Source organism: Hyperolius riggenbachi, chromosome 6, assembly GCF_040937935.1.
Source record: "Hyperolius riggenbachi isolate aHypRig1 chromosome 6, aHypRig1.pri, whole genome shotgun sequence".
Lineage (NCBI taxonomy): Eukaryota > Metazoa > Chordata > Amphibia > Anura > Hyperoliidae > Hyperolius > Hyperolius riggenbachi.
Window position 1 is genome coordinate 256,952,348 of NC_090651.1, and position 16,245 is coordinate 256,968,592.

Consider the following 16,245-nt stretch of genomic DNA (forward strand, 5'->3'; position numbering starts at 1 on the left):
ATTATTTGTAAAACAGAATTTTTCATTCTTAAATCAGAAGGAATATGCGATTATTTAGGTTGGAGTGAGCAGTTGAGGTGTACAGACAACCTAGAAACCTCCCATAATGCTGTAATGCCCCATTTCCACTAAGATGCACGCCGGCACTGCATCTGATACGAGTACTCGTTCCGAATTCCTCTAGACGTGCTATGGGGATCCGCATGGGTTATGCAGAAAGACAACCAATTAAAAATACAACCAACTGCACTTAATTTCTGATGCAGCCTATTGATTTCTGATAACTGCCATTAATTCTCACCAGTGGAAACGGGCACTAAGAGTAAATAGCTGTGCAGAGTAGGAACTTGTCACTCATGTTCCACTCTAGGGGGTTAATTCACAAACTAGCGTTAATACTGCCGCGCCCAGATTGCGCACAGCAATATTCTACTTGCTACTGCCGACAAGTACTTTGAGTTACCCTATTCGTGCTACTCATGGTATCCGAGTAGTATGACCGTTGCTGCAATAACGCATGTTACTAATTAGTTACGAGCGTTACCGTAGCAATGGTTACACTACCTGAGTACCACGGGTCACGCTAATTTGTAACCCAAGGTACTTGCTAATGGTAGTAAGGGTAATATTGCCATGCACAATTTGTGCACGGCAGTATTACCGCTATTTTGTGAATCAGCCCCCAGGACTGGCAGCAAGCTTGAACATTTCCATATCACAGTCTCTGTACAGTATCCTGTGGTGTAATTTTACATGCTCATATGTACTTGACTTATTCCCTGTTGAAACATAGGGTAGTTGTCTTCCAGATGTGTCTTTGGCTTTCCTTCTCTCCAACTTTTTCTCAGAACTCCTAGCTTCTCTCTCTGTCGGTCTTTTCCAAGTAGTATCTGTCCGGCCTAGTTTTTCAGAACCTTGAAGGATCCATTTCAGAGTTGTTGTCCCTATGGCTCCATCTCGCTTGTGTAAAAGGCCTTAATGCAAGCTAGTTGAAATTAGATTTGCCACTGCAGTATATGGAGCTGAACGGAAGGGACTACCTTTATGTCTTATCAAAAAGGAGAGTTTCACAAAAATACCACCAAAAAGCAGATTGTTAGCTATAGGGTTGCATGGAAAAGAGGGTGAGCCCACACATCCACATCCACAGTGGGACGTACATCTAGATGACAAAGATCTCCTCATCTGAAGGTTATAAGCTTGATTGATTGAACCAGCATTTTTCTTTTCCATGTAGCTTGAGAATCCTGAGCGGGCAGAGAGGGCTCTAATGCCTAATAATACCCCAAATCTCTTTTCTACCCTTGTATAGGGTGTTTGTTTTCCTGGACAGATATGGCCTGAGGGCCCTTTTCCACTATTTACATCGCCAGGGTTGCTACTTTATCATAGGAATCATGAAAAGTATTTTACACTATAGTGATTTGATTTGCAAATCGCAATCACTTTCTGGAGCGGTTTTAAAGAGACACTAAAGCGGAAAAAAAATTATGATATTATGATTTGTATGTGTAGCACAGCTAAGAAATAAAACATTAAGATCAGATACATCAGTGTAATTGTTTCCAGTACAGGAAGAGTTAAGAAACTCCAGTTGTTATCTCTATGCAAAAAAGCCATTAATCTCTATGACTTTCTGGAAAGGGCTGTCTTCTGACTTTTTTATCATCTCAACTGTAAGTGAACAGTTTTCTTTTTATCTGCTAGAGGAGAGGTCATTAGTTCACAGACTGCTCTGAAAGAATCATTTTGAATGCTGAGTGTTGTGTAATCTGCACATATTAGAGAATGATGCAATGTTAGAAAACACACTATATACCTGAAAATAAAAATATGAGAATATTTTCTTTGCTGCTAATCTTCTAGTAATTATTCATAGTACACAACCAATTCATTATATCATATTTTTTTTCACTTCAGTGTCTCTTTAAATGTGATTATGCATAACAAATAAAAAATAGCAAACGCATAACGAAATTAATGAAAAATCGCAATCGCGGGCATTAGTGATTGCTAGTGGAAAAGCGCCCTGAAGGCAGTTCTGCTGTGCTGAATATGTTGACACACACTGAGTTAATCCACCCGTCAGTGTGACTCATATATCTGTGACCAGTGTCTTTTTTCAGTGCACCTGCTTCCTCGCTACACACCTGAGTGCTTCCAATAGCCGGGAAAATGTCAGCGGTCCCTCTACTTCCATCGTCTGTTAATTCACTGCTATTATATATCCTCTCCATCTTCACAAGAGCTCTGACTGGACAGTCGCCAGGGCTGATTAACTCATTGTTCATTATATGCTTTATACAAGAAAGCTACTCAGTGCAAATCCACAGTACCAGGAAATGGTCAACGATAACTCAGTTGTGAGGTAAAGGTTCATGAAATGAGCTCGATCTTGTGGCCGGCACCGATGGAAATTCATGCACTTTTCTGTTACTATGGAAGAAGGGTGACAGCATGACCCACAATATAGCATCTTCTGGTGGGAGGGGAACAATGCCCTGGGAGGTTGTTTCAAAATAACTTGAAGTCCTACTTCACCCTCCCTAATTACTCACACGATGTTCAGAATTGATGCAGGTGTTCGAGAGAAATTTTTGGGGGAAAAGTCAGATACAGATTCAGGGATCAGTGTGTAAATAACAGAGATGTCAGCAGAGTAAGAATTGCTTTCTCTGCACACAGCCTTCACCAGATCCCCCTTATCTCCTCCCTCTTCTGTACGGCATGAGAAGAAGAGCAGGGCCAACTCTTTATTTAGGGGAAAGAAATAGGGCCGGGTCACTAAGCAGAAAAGCGCTTGACATTGTTTCCAATTGATTCATTGTTGTGTTGCATTGACACCATGACACCACCAAAGATTGAAGCTACATGCAGCATCTTGGAAAATTTGGTCAATTGCGGTGCTTGCACAATCTACGGCAATCGACAGTAAATGCACTGAAATGAACGCTTCCATTCATCTAAGTGTGGGACACAGTAGATCCCATTAATAAATGACAAGGACTTGCACTGACAGCCACCTGTCTTAACTGGCCCATATTGGCCAATGTCCCTTCCAGTTCTTCCCTGACTATCTTGTGGGTGATGATGAGATAGGTGAGGACTTTGGCTTCAATACAGACTACTGCTTTGTCCAGCCATACATTATCTGACAGGAAGCCAGCATTGCAAACTCCGCTATCCACATACTAGAAAACAAATGGCAATTTTTTTTATGTGCAATGCACAAATTGTTTGGGCTTTGAAAATTTTTAAATATACTCCACACAATATGCATAAAAAATATAAGCCTGAACTACAGTTTATAGAGGAACTCCAGTGAAAAAATGTAATAAAATAAGTGTTTAATTTTTACAATAATTATGTACAAATGATTTAGCCAGTGTTTGTAAAATCTTTCCTCTCCCTTATTTACATTCTGACATTTATCACATGGTGACATTTTTACTGCTGGCAGGTGATGTCACTGGAAGGAGATGCTGCTTGCTCTTTTGGCACTTGGAAACAGCTGTTATTTCCCACAATGCAACAAGGCTCCCACAGTGTGATGTCAGCACCCTGGTCTTGACTTCAAACTGTGGGAGGGGTTTCACCACAATATCAGCCATACAGAGCCCCCTGATGATCCGTTTGATCAAAGGAATAGATTTCTCATGTACTACCCCTGCTCAAGAAACCCTCCCTCGACCCCTCGTTACCCTCCAACTACCGTCCTATCTCCCTCCTCCCCTTTGCCTCAAAACTCCTTGAGCGTCTGGTTCACAAACGCCTGACCCAGTACCTCAATGCCAACTCACTGCTAGACCCACTGCAATCTAGATTTTGGCCTGCCCACTCAACCGAAACTGCTCTCACCAAAGTGGTCAGTGACCTTGCATTAGCTAAAGCTGAAGGTAAATACTCCATTCTCCTCCTCCTTGACCTTTCAGCAGCTTTTGACACAGTAGATCATCCCCTACTCCTCCAGTCCCTCCAGTCCATGGGGATTCACGATCTCGCCCTGTCCTGGCTTTCATCCTACCTCTCCAACCGCTCCTTCACGACCGCCTTCAATGAGTCCTCGTCCACCCCCCAACCACCTCTCGGTGGGAGTCCCCCAAGGTTCGAGTCCTTGGCCCCCTACTGTTCACCCTATACACATCCTCCATTGGCAAGGTCATCTCCTCCATCGGTTTTAACGATCATCTGTATGCAGATGACACCCAGGTCTACCTCCACACCCCTGACATATCCACCACTACCATGGACAAGGTCTCCTCCTGCCTATCAGCCATCTCCTCCTGGATGTCCGCTAGGTTCCTGAAATTAAATCTAGACAAAACGGAATTTATGATCTTCCCACCCCGGCCATCCATGAACCTCCCAGATGTGCATGTCACTGTTAACCACACTACCATTCGCCCTACCTCTCAAGCCCGCTGTCTGGGTGTCACCCTGGACTCCGCACTCTCCTTCACTCCCCACAACCAAAACCTCACAAAGTCCTGCAACTTCCACCTTCGTAACATTTGTAATATTCGCCCTTTCCTGACCTCTGCCACCACCAAACTCCTCATCGATGCCCTCATAATTTCCCGCCTTGACTACTGCAGTGCCCTGCTGTCTGGTCTCCCTATGACCAGAACAGCCCCACTGCAGTCCATCATGAATGCAGCAGCAAGAATTATCCACTGCTCCCATCGCTCCACCACGGCGGATCCCCTCCTTGAATCCCTCCACTGGCTTCCTATCCAGTCCAGAATCAGATTCAAGATACTGTGTCTGACCTACAAATCTGTCCACAAAACCTGTCCAACCTACATTTCCAATCTTACTCAGAGGCACACACCTAGCTGCTCACTCCGCTCTTCCAATGAACTTCGCCTAACCGCCCCCCGCATCACCCAGTCCCATGCACGCCTCCAGGACTTCTCAAGAGCTGCAACACTATGGAACTCCCTACCTCCACCCATTAGGGTAGCCCCCTCTTTCAACATCTTCAAGAAAGCCCTCAAAACTCACCTTTTCACTTTGGCCTACTACCCCTCACAAGTGCTCTAAACCTACAGCTGAACTCTGGTCCCCTACCATTCGTGTCCTTACTTCTCCCTCTAGATTGTAAGCCTTTGGGCAGGGTCCTCCTCCTTTTGTGTCCTACCTGATCATGCACCTCCATTACTGTGAACCCATGCTATGCATCTGAGTGAACCTAACTTGCCTAATCTCCATTCTCCCATCCAGTGACTGACTAAGCATTACCTTGTACTCATACTGTGCTGCATGATCTGGTCTTTCTTGTATTCAGGTATTGTCATTTTGCTGTATGTCACCCCTAAATATTGTCTGTAACCTAAACTAATGTCCAGCGCTACGTAATATGTTGGCGCTTAATAAATACAATAAATAATAATAATAATAATAATAATGGGAAAGGGGGTATCATGGTTATGGTTTCTCTTAAAGGAAATTTGACACCACTGCTACAGCAGTAATTTACTGGTGTCTGGAGAGGTTTGGATTAGAAAATACAGTAGATTATACACAGGGGAAATCTTAATGAAATTATTATTTAGCACCTTTCCAGTTTCGATTCTGCCTGGACTTGGGCTTAATTGGAATTTCATTTCCAGTGATTTTATATAATGTGGTAAAGGGTTAAATGTTGTTTTTTCCCTATTTGAGAGATTTTCCCTCACTTCCCATCAGTGGGACCTCCATGGAGGTTACTGGCTTTACTGTAATCCTGTGTATAGGAAATGAAGAATAACAATAAATAGGATTCTTATCTCCCCCCCCCCCCCCCCCCACACACACACACACACTTTTTCTTGCTTTCACTTTCACTTGAAGGGTACAGTATATAGTTCATATGCAAGCGTGCTTATGAAGCATACAAGGTATTGCTGGAGAAGCCGAGAGCAAGTTTTGCCAGCAGCACTAGCTTCTTCCTCAGCAGGCTGGTACTTGTGATAAGAGCAGGTTTTTAGTCCTCTTTTATACCTCTAGTGAATGGTCAGTCACCAGTGTTCACAGGCACCCACAGGCCTCACACTGTCTATAAGCATCTCTGGAAACATTCAGAACACCAGACAGTATACTCTGTACAGCGTTGCGGGATATGTCAGCGCTATATAAATACTAAATAATAATAGTGAAACAACTGTGTTTTTGTGGTGTTAGCTTTACATGAGCAGATTATGTTCATTATTTTTTTACATGGACATTTCTCAAACGAAGCAGGCAATTTGAGCACCTGCTTGTGGCGGAAGTTTGGGCGCTGCCATAGGTGCCTTTTGAAATAGCGGTAATGAGGGTAAATTTGAGCGCCTGCAGTGCCCAATACATAGCAGCTATTTAAATGAGCGCCTACGACGGCACCCAAAAAATATTGGTTTTTAATTGTTTCCTGTGATTGGCAGCAGGAAGGGAGGCAGCGATGGGCAGTGGTTTGGTGTGGGGGTGGTTAGGGTTAGGCGTCAGGTATGTATGTTTGTGTGTAGGTTTTTATGTGTGTGTGGGGGACTGCTAAAGTTTTATGGGATTAGGTAGGGTGTGTGTGTGTGGGAGTTTAGGTGACAGGTAGGGCCCTTTTCCACTTGCGGCGATTGCGATGCTGAATCGCAAAATCACAAATCGCTAACGATTTTTAAATCGCTAGGGTTTGCTAAATAACATAGGAATCGCGGTAGGTATTTTCTACTACTGCAATTTTTATCAAAGCACAATCGCATTGTGGAGCGATTTTTACCATGATTTTGCGATGCTATGCATTGCATAGCAAAATCGCGATCACAATCACGGAAATAAATTAGGCACTTGCTGAATAGCTAGCGTTTAGCGCAAATGCTAGCGATTGCTAGTGGAAAAGGGCCTTTAGAATATTTGTGCGGTGGGGGGAGGGGGGTGGTGGTCAGAGTTAGGCGTCAGGTAGGGTGTTTGTGCAGGGGGGGGGGGGGGCGGTTAGGGTTAGGCATCAGGTAGGGTGTTTGTGTTTGGGGGAGGGGGGCGACTAGAGTTCGGGGTCAGGTAGGGTGTCTGTGCCAGGCGGATGGTTAGGGTTAGGCATCAGGGGGAAGGGTTCTGTAAGAGAATAGGGTTAGCTTTAGCTATAGTAAAATATCTGTATTTAATACTTCTTTACACTTCAAAAAACAAACAAACTGGTGTTGTCCTCTTCCTTACCCAGCTCCATTGTACACCTGGTATTGTCCCTTTTTCTCACTCCATAATGGCAGGACACTTGTAGCAATGCCAAGTCCAAGTCCTGATCCCTGCAGGTGACAGTAGTTGTAGTATGCACCTTTAGGCTCACTGCACAATGGGTTTGTTTCTGGATAACATCCTGGAACAGACCAATGGACTAGGTAAATGAAGCCATGCTTTTCTCTGGGTGTGTTTCACAGATCTCTTGTTAACATGGTTTGGTCCATTTCACTCCAACGGCAATCCTAAATGTTTGTTTACTGTGTGTTCAAAAGCCAGCAGAAATAACACCTGAGAGAGTTCTGCATAGCAAACAGCTTAAGCTGTGACATCATTGGGAGGGCTTTGCTTCATATCTATAGACATTTTGGAACTCTTTCTGATGCTGAAACCAGGATAATTAACAAAAAAGTAGGTAATGGTATCCTGAATAAGCTACTACACTCTACTATAAGGCCTGGAACCCACTGAAATCAGCAAACGCAAAACGCAACCGCTAGCGTTTTGTCTGAGCGGTTTGCAAGCGGATTCATGCGCGTTTTTGGTTGTGTTTTGCAACATTGTATTTTTTTGCCCAGCGGGTGCGTAGCGTTTTGCGTTTTGCGTTTTTATCCTGATTGGTCCTGTGAATTATTTTCAATTTTGTTACAGTGTGCTGAACCGCAAAACGCTAGCAAAACCGCTCAGTTTAGGTTTTGCTGAGCGTTTCTGCTAGCGTTTCAATACTTTACATTGAAGCGCTAACGCTCCCAAAATGCTGCAGGTCCTGCGTTTGCGTTTCTGGGAAACGCAAACGCTCCTGTGGAAGTTGCCCCATCCATTAACATTAGCCCAGCGTTTTGGCAAACTGCTAGCGTATCGCAGTGCTGCCAAAACGCTGCCAAAAGCGCTCCTGTGAGTTCCAGCCCTAGTCTATCTTACATGATTGCTCATGATTAAAAGTGTGCAAACAAAAACAGCCTCTTGTTTAATATGGTAAATCTTCCACCAATGTTTTTGAACATTTGCAAAATTTTCAGGCATATTACTTGAACCTAAAACACGGTGAACAGTGAGAGCCTGGGAGTTGTTCAGGGTATACTCCATAAACTCAACTGCTTCTGGCACTCAAAGGAATTCTCAACAGCAAATGTTTATCAGTAAAATATTTTTCACAACAGAGTTTGTCAGCACCCCAAGTAATAATGACTGCGTGTGCTGGGGTAGAGCATGTATACATAGTACTAAAGAGAAAAGATACCCCTATACACAGCACCACTGCAGACCATATGTATCAATCAAAAAAATATATTTTTATTACAAGCTTTGCAAACACATATCAATGATACACAAACATTTAAAAACATCTAAAAACAGCATAATATTGTATTTCCAGCCATATTCAACATAATGGGCCTGCTAGATATAATAATCTATTATGTTCAGTCTCAGTGGATGTATAACCTGTAACCACTGGGGGCTCAGAGAATGAGCCCCCTCGTGGATGAACCCGGGTTCAGTAAGAATTATAAAGTGCAAAAAATTGGAACCATGAAAGTGCATATAGTGCTACACAAAAACAATCATTCAACATATGCAATAACTGTGCAACCTATCAGACTAAAAGTGCAGTTTAAATACAGTCAGAGTCACTAATGACCAAGTGGAAGCAGCCTATTAGGATCTGCAAAGAAGTGAATAAGTAAAAGATACTTAGCCGGGTATGAAAAGAAAGGCAGGCAGACTGGCATGGAAAGACGGAAGTATCCCCTCAGGACATAGCCCACATGCTCCGCGGTCGTCACTCCGCTTTGAAAGGTGAGGTAGATAGCCGTCTATCTACCTCACCTTTCAAAGCGGAGTGACGACCGCGGAGCATGTGGGCTATGTCCTGAGGGGATACTTCCGTCTTTCCATGCCAGTCTGCCTGCCTTTCTTTTCATACCCGGCTAAGTATCTTTTACTTATTCACTTCTTTGCAGATCCTAATAGGCTGCTTCCACTTGGTCATTAGTGACTCTGACTGTATTTAAACTGCACTTTTAGTCTGATAGGTTGCACAGTTATTGCATATGTTGAATGATTGTTTTTGTGTAGCACTATATGCACTTTCATGGTTCCAATTTTTTGCACTTTATAATTCTTACTGAACCCGGGTTCATCCACGAGGGGGCTCATTCTCTGAGCCCCCAGTGGTTACAGGTTATACATCCACTGAGACTGAACATAATAGATTATTATATCTAGCAGGCCCATTATGTTGAATATGGCTGGAAATACAATATTATGCTGTTTTTAGATGTTTTTAAATGTTTGTGTATCATTGATATGTGTTTGCAAAGCTTGTAATAAAAATATATTTTTTTGATTGATACATATGGTCTGCAGTGGTGCTGTGTATAGGGGTATCTTTTCTCTTTAGTACTAAGTAAAATATTTTTCCACATAAATAAAACATGTGCTCTAAACTCCCAAAATGTGTAGGAATTCAGGTAGGAGAGCTTGGTGCATACATAAAAAGGTATCCAGTCCTGTCCTGTCAGTTTTTGACAGTTGGCGTCAGTTTTGCATGCGTTTCTATGGCTTTGTTCACACATAAATCTGTACATTTACGGTCCTGTCAGTTTGTGTATCAGTTTTTATTGTGTACATTTCTGGTCCAGTCCAGTCCAGTACTGTCCTGTCAGTTTCAGGCCCGGCTTACATTGGCCTAAAAAAGCCTGAAGGTTGAGTGGACCATAACTGAATGTAGGAGAATGGATGTGAACGGATCCAATGTTAACCATTGGATACGTTCACATTGGTCCATTTGAACGGATCTCCTGTAGATTTGGTTGTGTGAATAGCATAAACCAGCTTGGTCATCTCGGTGTAATACATAGGACTCAGCTGATTGAGTTAATAGATGTGCATGCAGGTGGCTCCATCAGATATAGCTCTCCAAGAAATATCGGTGGCTTAGGAAACTCTAACTAGCTGTAATCGTCTTGCCTGGTGGACATAGGTCTGTGCAAGCTGTGCAGCTGCACAAGGGCCCCGTGCCTTCTAAGGCCCATCCAGCTGCACCAGAGGAAGTCCTTAATTACCCTTTAGACCTTTCTCCTTGTATTGCTCTCTAACCCATGAGGAACTGCTTGTGGCCCAGCCATATACAAGTATAAAATGTGTGCTACATTAATAAAGTAACCACAGAATGTAACCTAGATTCATGTAATTTAGTTATTGACGTTACTCGGATCCATCCATGATCTGTTATGACCATGGCCACTCACATGGGGCCCCCTTAATTTATTATGCACAGGGACCCACTGTTGGCTTTGTCCGTCACTGCTGGTGGAGCTACGATCTCTGACTTTCTAATTCAGTGAGATGATTGTACCAGTCAGCTTAGAGTGCAGCATTTCACATTAAAAGTGATCAATCACATTGCTGCAAAGGATAGCTGTAGTATGATGAAATTTTTTTTTTTCTGTGGATGAACAATTCTGTAAGGCACCTACAGAGGTGAATCAGTCAAATATTTATGAAGTATATGGATTTTTTTTTACTGGGAATCAATAAAACAGCCAAGTTTTAAAGATGTGGTGCCTAGCTTTTCTGCTTCATGTCTAGTTATTGATTTTGACATCACTGTGAACAGCGATCTATAGACAGATTTCATGCCTACAAACTTAAGACAACTGCGATTTGAACTGCTGTTCATTTGTGTCTGCACATTTCTTTCTCTGTATCCCTCACACTCTGCTTTCACCTCGGTTTTAGTATGTCTTGTAGATTATTTAGCCAGTGCTGTACAACAACCTCTCTTACTTGTCTCTCCAGATTCGGGTGTGGCGATATTTAAAAGGGCGTGAAATTGTGACAAATGAGATCCTGGTGGATGGAGGCAACAAGGTGATGGTTGGAGGCTTTGGAGACCCTGGCATCTGTGACAACCAAGTGGCTACGGGGGATACTCGGATTTTCTTTGTAAACCCTGCTCCCCGCTATATGTGGCCGTCCCACCGCAACGAGCTAATGCTAAACTCTAGTCTGATGAGGATAACCCTGCGAAACCTAGAAGAGGTGGAGTCTTGTGTGGAAGGTAAGGGTCATTAATTGTTATTGAGCAGCATACTGACTTACATGTAAAACATCTGAAGGAACGTCTATCCTCTAGCCCAAGGGTGCCCATTGTGTAGATTGTGATCTACCGGTAGATCACAAAGGACTTCTGGATTGATCCACATCACCTGCCTAAGTGATGTGCCTGTGCTGCAGTTGTGACTGCATCTGTAGGTAGATTCTACCCGGTAGATAATTTTCAATCAATAATTTTTGAAGTAGCTCGTAAGCTGAAAAAGTGTGGGCACCTCTGCTCTAGCCTGCATCAACCATTTAGATAGTCTTTTAAGGTTAAGTTCACACTTGAGCGTCATAGACCACAACGGACCAACAAACACGCCTGTGAATGCTATGTTAAGCCTAGGATCCGTTCCGTCATGTGTTGATTTGTCTATTGTGTTTATTACAGTGGTGGCATGCACGGTCCTGATCTGCCCAATTCTTTGGGATAGTAGATAGAAGTTAGACATGTCATAGATAGCATGCTATCTCCATTGCATCGGAGACAACAGTACTATTTAAATCAGGGGTTGTGCCTTGGACCATATCTTATTAGGAATTTTCTTTATAGCAACCAATTACATGCTAGTGCCAAGGGCACAGTTGCCCTCACTTGGAAGGTTAGGTTTGCTGTGTGTATAGGGAGAAGAGATACCCTTATGTAGAATTAGAGCAATTTTAGCTATTTTCCATAATCGCCCCTCCAACAGCCTACTAGCGGACATGTCAGCCATTTCTAATTCAACTTCAAACTAAAGGTCTCAGATGAGTACATTTGCAAATAGACACAGCTGAAAGCCAGTGCCTTCGCAGTCTACAAATCTAACGCTAAACTTTGTAAGCATAGGAAATCCCTATCCAAATTCCACCTAGTCCGGGATTAGTGGCTTGAGCAATAGGCACACACTTCAAAGGCTCTTCCGGTGGTCCCTTGTTAATGGACCCTCAGTGTCCATCCAGGATAGTGGATTTGGTATTGGCTACTGTTGTCTATATTCTCCCTCTGTTATTTACATTTAGAGCTAAGCTCCATTTAACCATATGCATGACCTTGAGGTATGTGTTATGTTGACATAGTTCAATGATTTTCCCTTCCTTTTCCTTTCTTTGTATTTTATATGTGCCTCCTTTGTGGGAAGTATATTAATTGCACTTAGCCTATTATTCTTTTGCACTGTAATGTTACATTGCTGGCATCTTGCAGTGTTGTATCTTAATAAATAATTTTATAAATTTGTTCTTGTTACAAAAAAAACAGACACTTTGTGACCACCAAGAGTAAGAAACATACTGTTTATACATGAGACTTACCTAGAGGCTACCCATGTGCCTCCTATTGACGCAATAATGAGCAAAAATCAAACCAGCCAAAAGAGAAACCTTGCATTTGCTTGCTCCTGGAGAGCTGTGTAGTAACAGGTTGCAGAGGCATCATGACATCATGATATGGCCATGCAGCTTGACATTTACTTGCAAATATATGTATTACACATATCTTTATGTTTAGTTGCTAGTGGACAAAAGTGATGTGACTGTAATGATCGCTGCTGCAGCAGCTATTGCTGGAAGTAGTGCTGCAGCTCAGGCAGTTCTGATCTATTTCCATGCAAGTTGCATAGCTTTGTCTGTCTTTCCCTGCTGTCAGCTTGTGACTGATTATCATTCACCTGTGTGGGAATCTGCATGTCTGCTCCCATTGGATGACCTCAGTATAAAGATCTGCTTCCTGCAGGGTTTCCTTGGGTTTTCATAGCTTCAGCTTAAGCCTGCCTTGCTGTCGCTTTAGCCCCCGATCGTGTTTCTTGTTAAAGATACTTTGCTGGTCTTTGCATCATATATTGGTTCATTGCCAATATATATGCATACCAGCACGTTTATTATTTTCCTTGTATTTGTGTTACGTTGATATATCAGTGTTGCTGATATATACGTACACGAACTGTTTATTTCCTGTGTTCAGTTAGTCAGTTTTCCAGCACGTTTTGGTAGTTTGCGCGTACCGTGAACACCCGTGCTGAGCTAGTTATCCTGTTCCTGGTCCTGTTTGTGGATTGCGTTCATCTCTGCGAAGAGATAACGAATCCTTCTGAATCCTGTTCTGTTACCGTTTGTGGATTGCGTTCATCTCTGCGAAGAGATAACGAATCCTTCTGAATCCTGTTCTGTTACCGTTTGTGGATTGCGTTCATCTCTGCGAAGAGATAGCGAATCCTTCTGAGTCCTGTTCCCTGTGTTACTCCAGTCTTAGTCAGCGTTCCTGCTTATGTCATATATCGGTTCATTGCCGATATATACATATGTTAGTCAGACGTTACAAATAGTTTCATTGATAGCTGTAATTGTAATACGCTAGGAAAACATACTTATTGTATATTTATCTGTGTTACGTTCATCTATCTTAATCCTGCTATTTTCTGACTGTCCTGTCCTGTCTTTGTGAGGCACGCCATCGCCGCATCGCATTGGCTGCCTCATTCCAGTCTGTCTGGTTTTGGACGCTTGCTGTCGCTAAGTAGCCGCTAGCTAGCAAGCGTTCATTCTGTCTACCTGTCCTGATCTCCTCAGTTCCGGTGTATGCGCTCAGCGCTACTTTGCGCTGAGACGTTATACGAAAGCATTGTTTGTGGCTGTCAGATCTGCACCGGCTCTGTGCGCCACAATCTCCTATTGGAGTCAGTCCTCCCCTCCACTATACTAGGGATAGCCTGTTTCCTGGTGCTAGTGTGTGTACCTCCTCCACGTCAGCCCATGCGTTGCATGCTGACTGTGGAGAATACACCACCAAGCCTTACATTATGAAAACCCCATTACCAATCCCCATTGTGGGGGGGATTCCCAGAAAGTATGACACTGTTAATTATGGTTCCTGTTCCTTTAAGAAATTTGAAGAACTTAGCTCTGAAACAGAAAATGAGTTTTTCTCTGAATGTGCCAGGTTCCTGGCCAATCCCGATCTCCAAGCGACTCCTGTTTCAACCTGGGCACTCCAGCTAGTTTATATTTTGTTTAAAGGGCAATTGCTTCAGTGGGCATGTGATGTTCTCAATCATTCCGATTTGAATGAGAGACCACTGGAATTTCTAGCGTTTGTGATCCATAACTGGTTGCGCATAGATCCATTGCCTTTTCCTCTAAATGAACTTCTGGCAGCAGGCCAATCAGCTGCTCCTTCAATTGCTTGCAAGAATGAGCAGCAAGCAGAAAGTGTTACTGATAATTTTCCTGCAGCTTTGAATAAATCATCAAAAACCGCAAGGTCAAAGGCAAAACGCAAACGTTCTAAAAAACGTGTCCAATCTGCAGAGTCGTTATCCTTAGCGACTGAGACCTATGATGAGATTCTGCCATTAACAGATAATGAAATGCAATTGTCTTTCAGGGGAGTTAAATGGACTTATGAAACTACTAATGAACTTTCATCACTGGCTAGGGAAAATAAAGATTTTTGTTTAAAAGAATTATCTGAGTATGATTATGAGGAGATATTACAGAGTATTGAACAAATCAACTTATTTGTGAAGCAAGGAAAGTTTGCATACACTACAGTTAAACATTTGCTACAGGTATTAGAGATTCTTAAGAATAAGGAATCTGCCAATCACCTGCTAATTAACCCAATATATGTCCCTGCCACAATCATATCTGCAAACTGTGATCTGCCTGTTAAAGGGATACTGTAGGGGGGTCAGGGGAAAATGAGTTGAACTTACCCGGGGCTTCTAATGGTCCCCCACAGACATCCTGTGCCTGCGCAGCCTCTCACCGATGCTCTGGCCCCGCCTCTGGTTCACTTCTACAATTTCAGACTTTAAAGTCTGAAAACCACTGCGCCTGCGTTGCCGTGACCTCACTCCCACTGATGTCACCAGGAGCGTACTGTGCAGGCCCAGTATGGTCTGTGTCTGCGCAGTACGCTCCTGGTGACATCAGTGGGATTGAAGACACGGTAACGCAGGCGCAGTGGTTTTCAGACTTTAAAGTCTGAAATTCAAGAAGTGAACCGGAGGCGGGGCCAGAGCATCGGTGAGAGGCTGTGCAGGCACAGGATGTCTGTGGGGGACCATTAGAAGCCCCGGGTAAGTTCAACTCATTTTCTCCCGACCCCCTACAGTATCCCTTTAAGTATGCTTGGAATCCTCCATTTGAGAAAGGAGAGATGGAAGCTCTGGTCAATGAATGGAAGAATGATTCAAGTTCATTTTGTCAATTTTACAGTGCAAAAGGTGAATTAGTATTGAATGCATGCATTAAGTCTACCTATAACCTAATAAAAACTGGTGTGTGTGGGTATGACTTTGTGGCTCCATTGATCGATGTGTGGAAAATGATTTTGGATGATTTTTATGCGATTCAATCAGTTGATACCAGGGAAGACACACTGTCAATTGGAGACTGTCCCACTTCTCCAGTTACTGAGTCCCTGCCATGTCTTGTGAATGTTCCTGTAACTCCACCCTGTACCATGGATAACTCAGTGTTACTTCCCAGTAAAACAGAAGCCACTGATACATTCTTAACCTTGCCCTGCGCAAATTTCTCAGCAGAGAATCCAGAGGTCCTGCTGACTTCCGAGTCCAGCCTAGCCAGTACTCATGACTCTTTGTTTAGTGAAACAGACACCAGAAAAATCTTGCCTGTCTCTGCAAACACTTCTGCAGAAATTACCTGTGTTAATAAAGTTCAACTCCTGTCTGATCCAGCAGATGCCAGTAGGTGCACTGCATCAGTTTCCGAGTCCCAGCAATCCTGTCTAGTAAACTCAGAACCCCAGCATCTGAATTTTCCAATTTTACAAATGAATGGTGATTCAGATGCGCAAACATTGTGTCTTGATCTTCCTGTTTCTACACCTCGCTCTAGTTTCGTGAATAGCTCAGAGCATCTGCTATGTGAACCTGAAATCACGGAATTATTACCTTGTTCAGAAAATTTTCCAATAAATTTGCCCTGTACCATGAATTGTGCAGTAGATCTCTC

At 43.1% G+C, this 16,245-nt stretch overlaps 1 protein-coding gene across 6 annotated transcripts in view; it reads left to right on the plus strand.

Annotated features, from left to right (window-relative positions):
• AGRN (agrin) overlaps positions 1–16,245 on the plus strand; it is an 803,356-nt gene that overhangs the window by 35,629 nt on the left and 751,482 nt on the right. For all 6 annotated transcript variants that reach the window (XM_068240729.1, XM_068240733.1, XM_068240730.1 and 3 more), the window contains exon 2: positions 10,987–11,248. In XM_068240729.1, the coding sequence (XP_068096830.1) occupies positions 10,987–11,248 (262 nt within the window). The remainder of the gene's footprint in view (positions 1–10,986; positions 11,249–16,245) is intronic.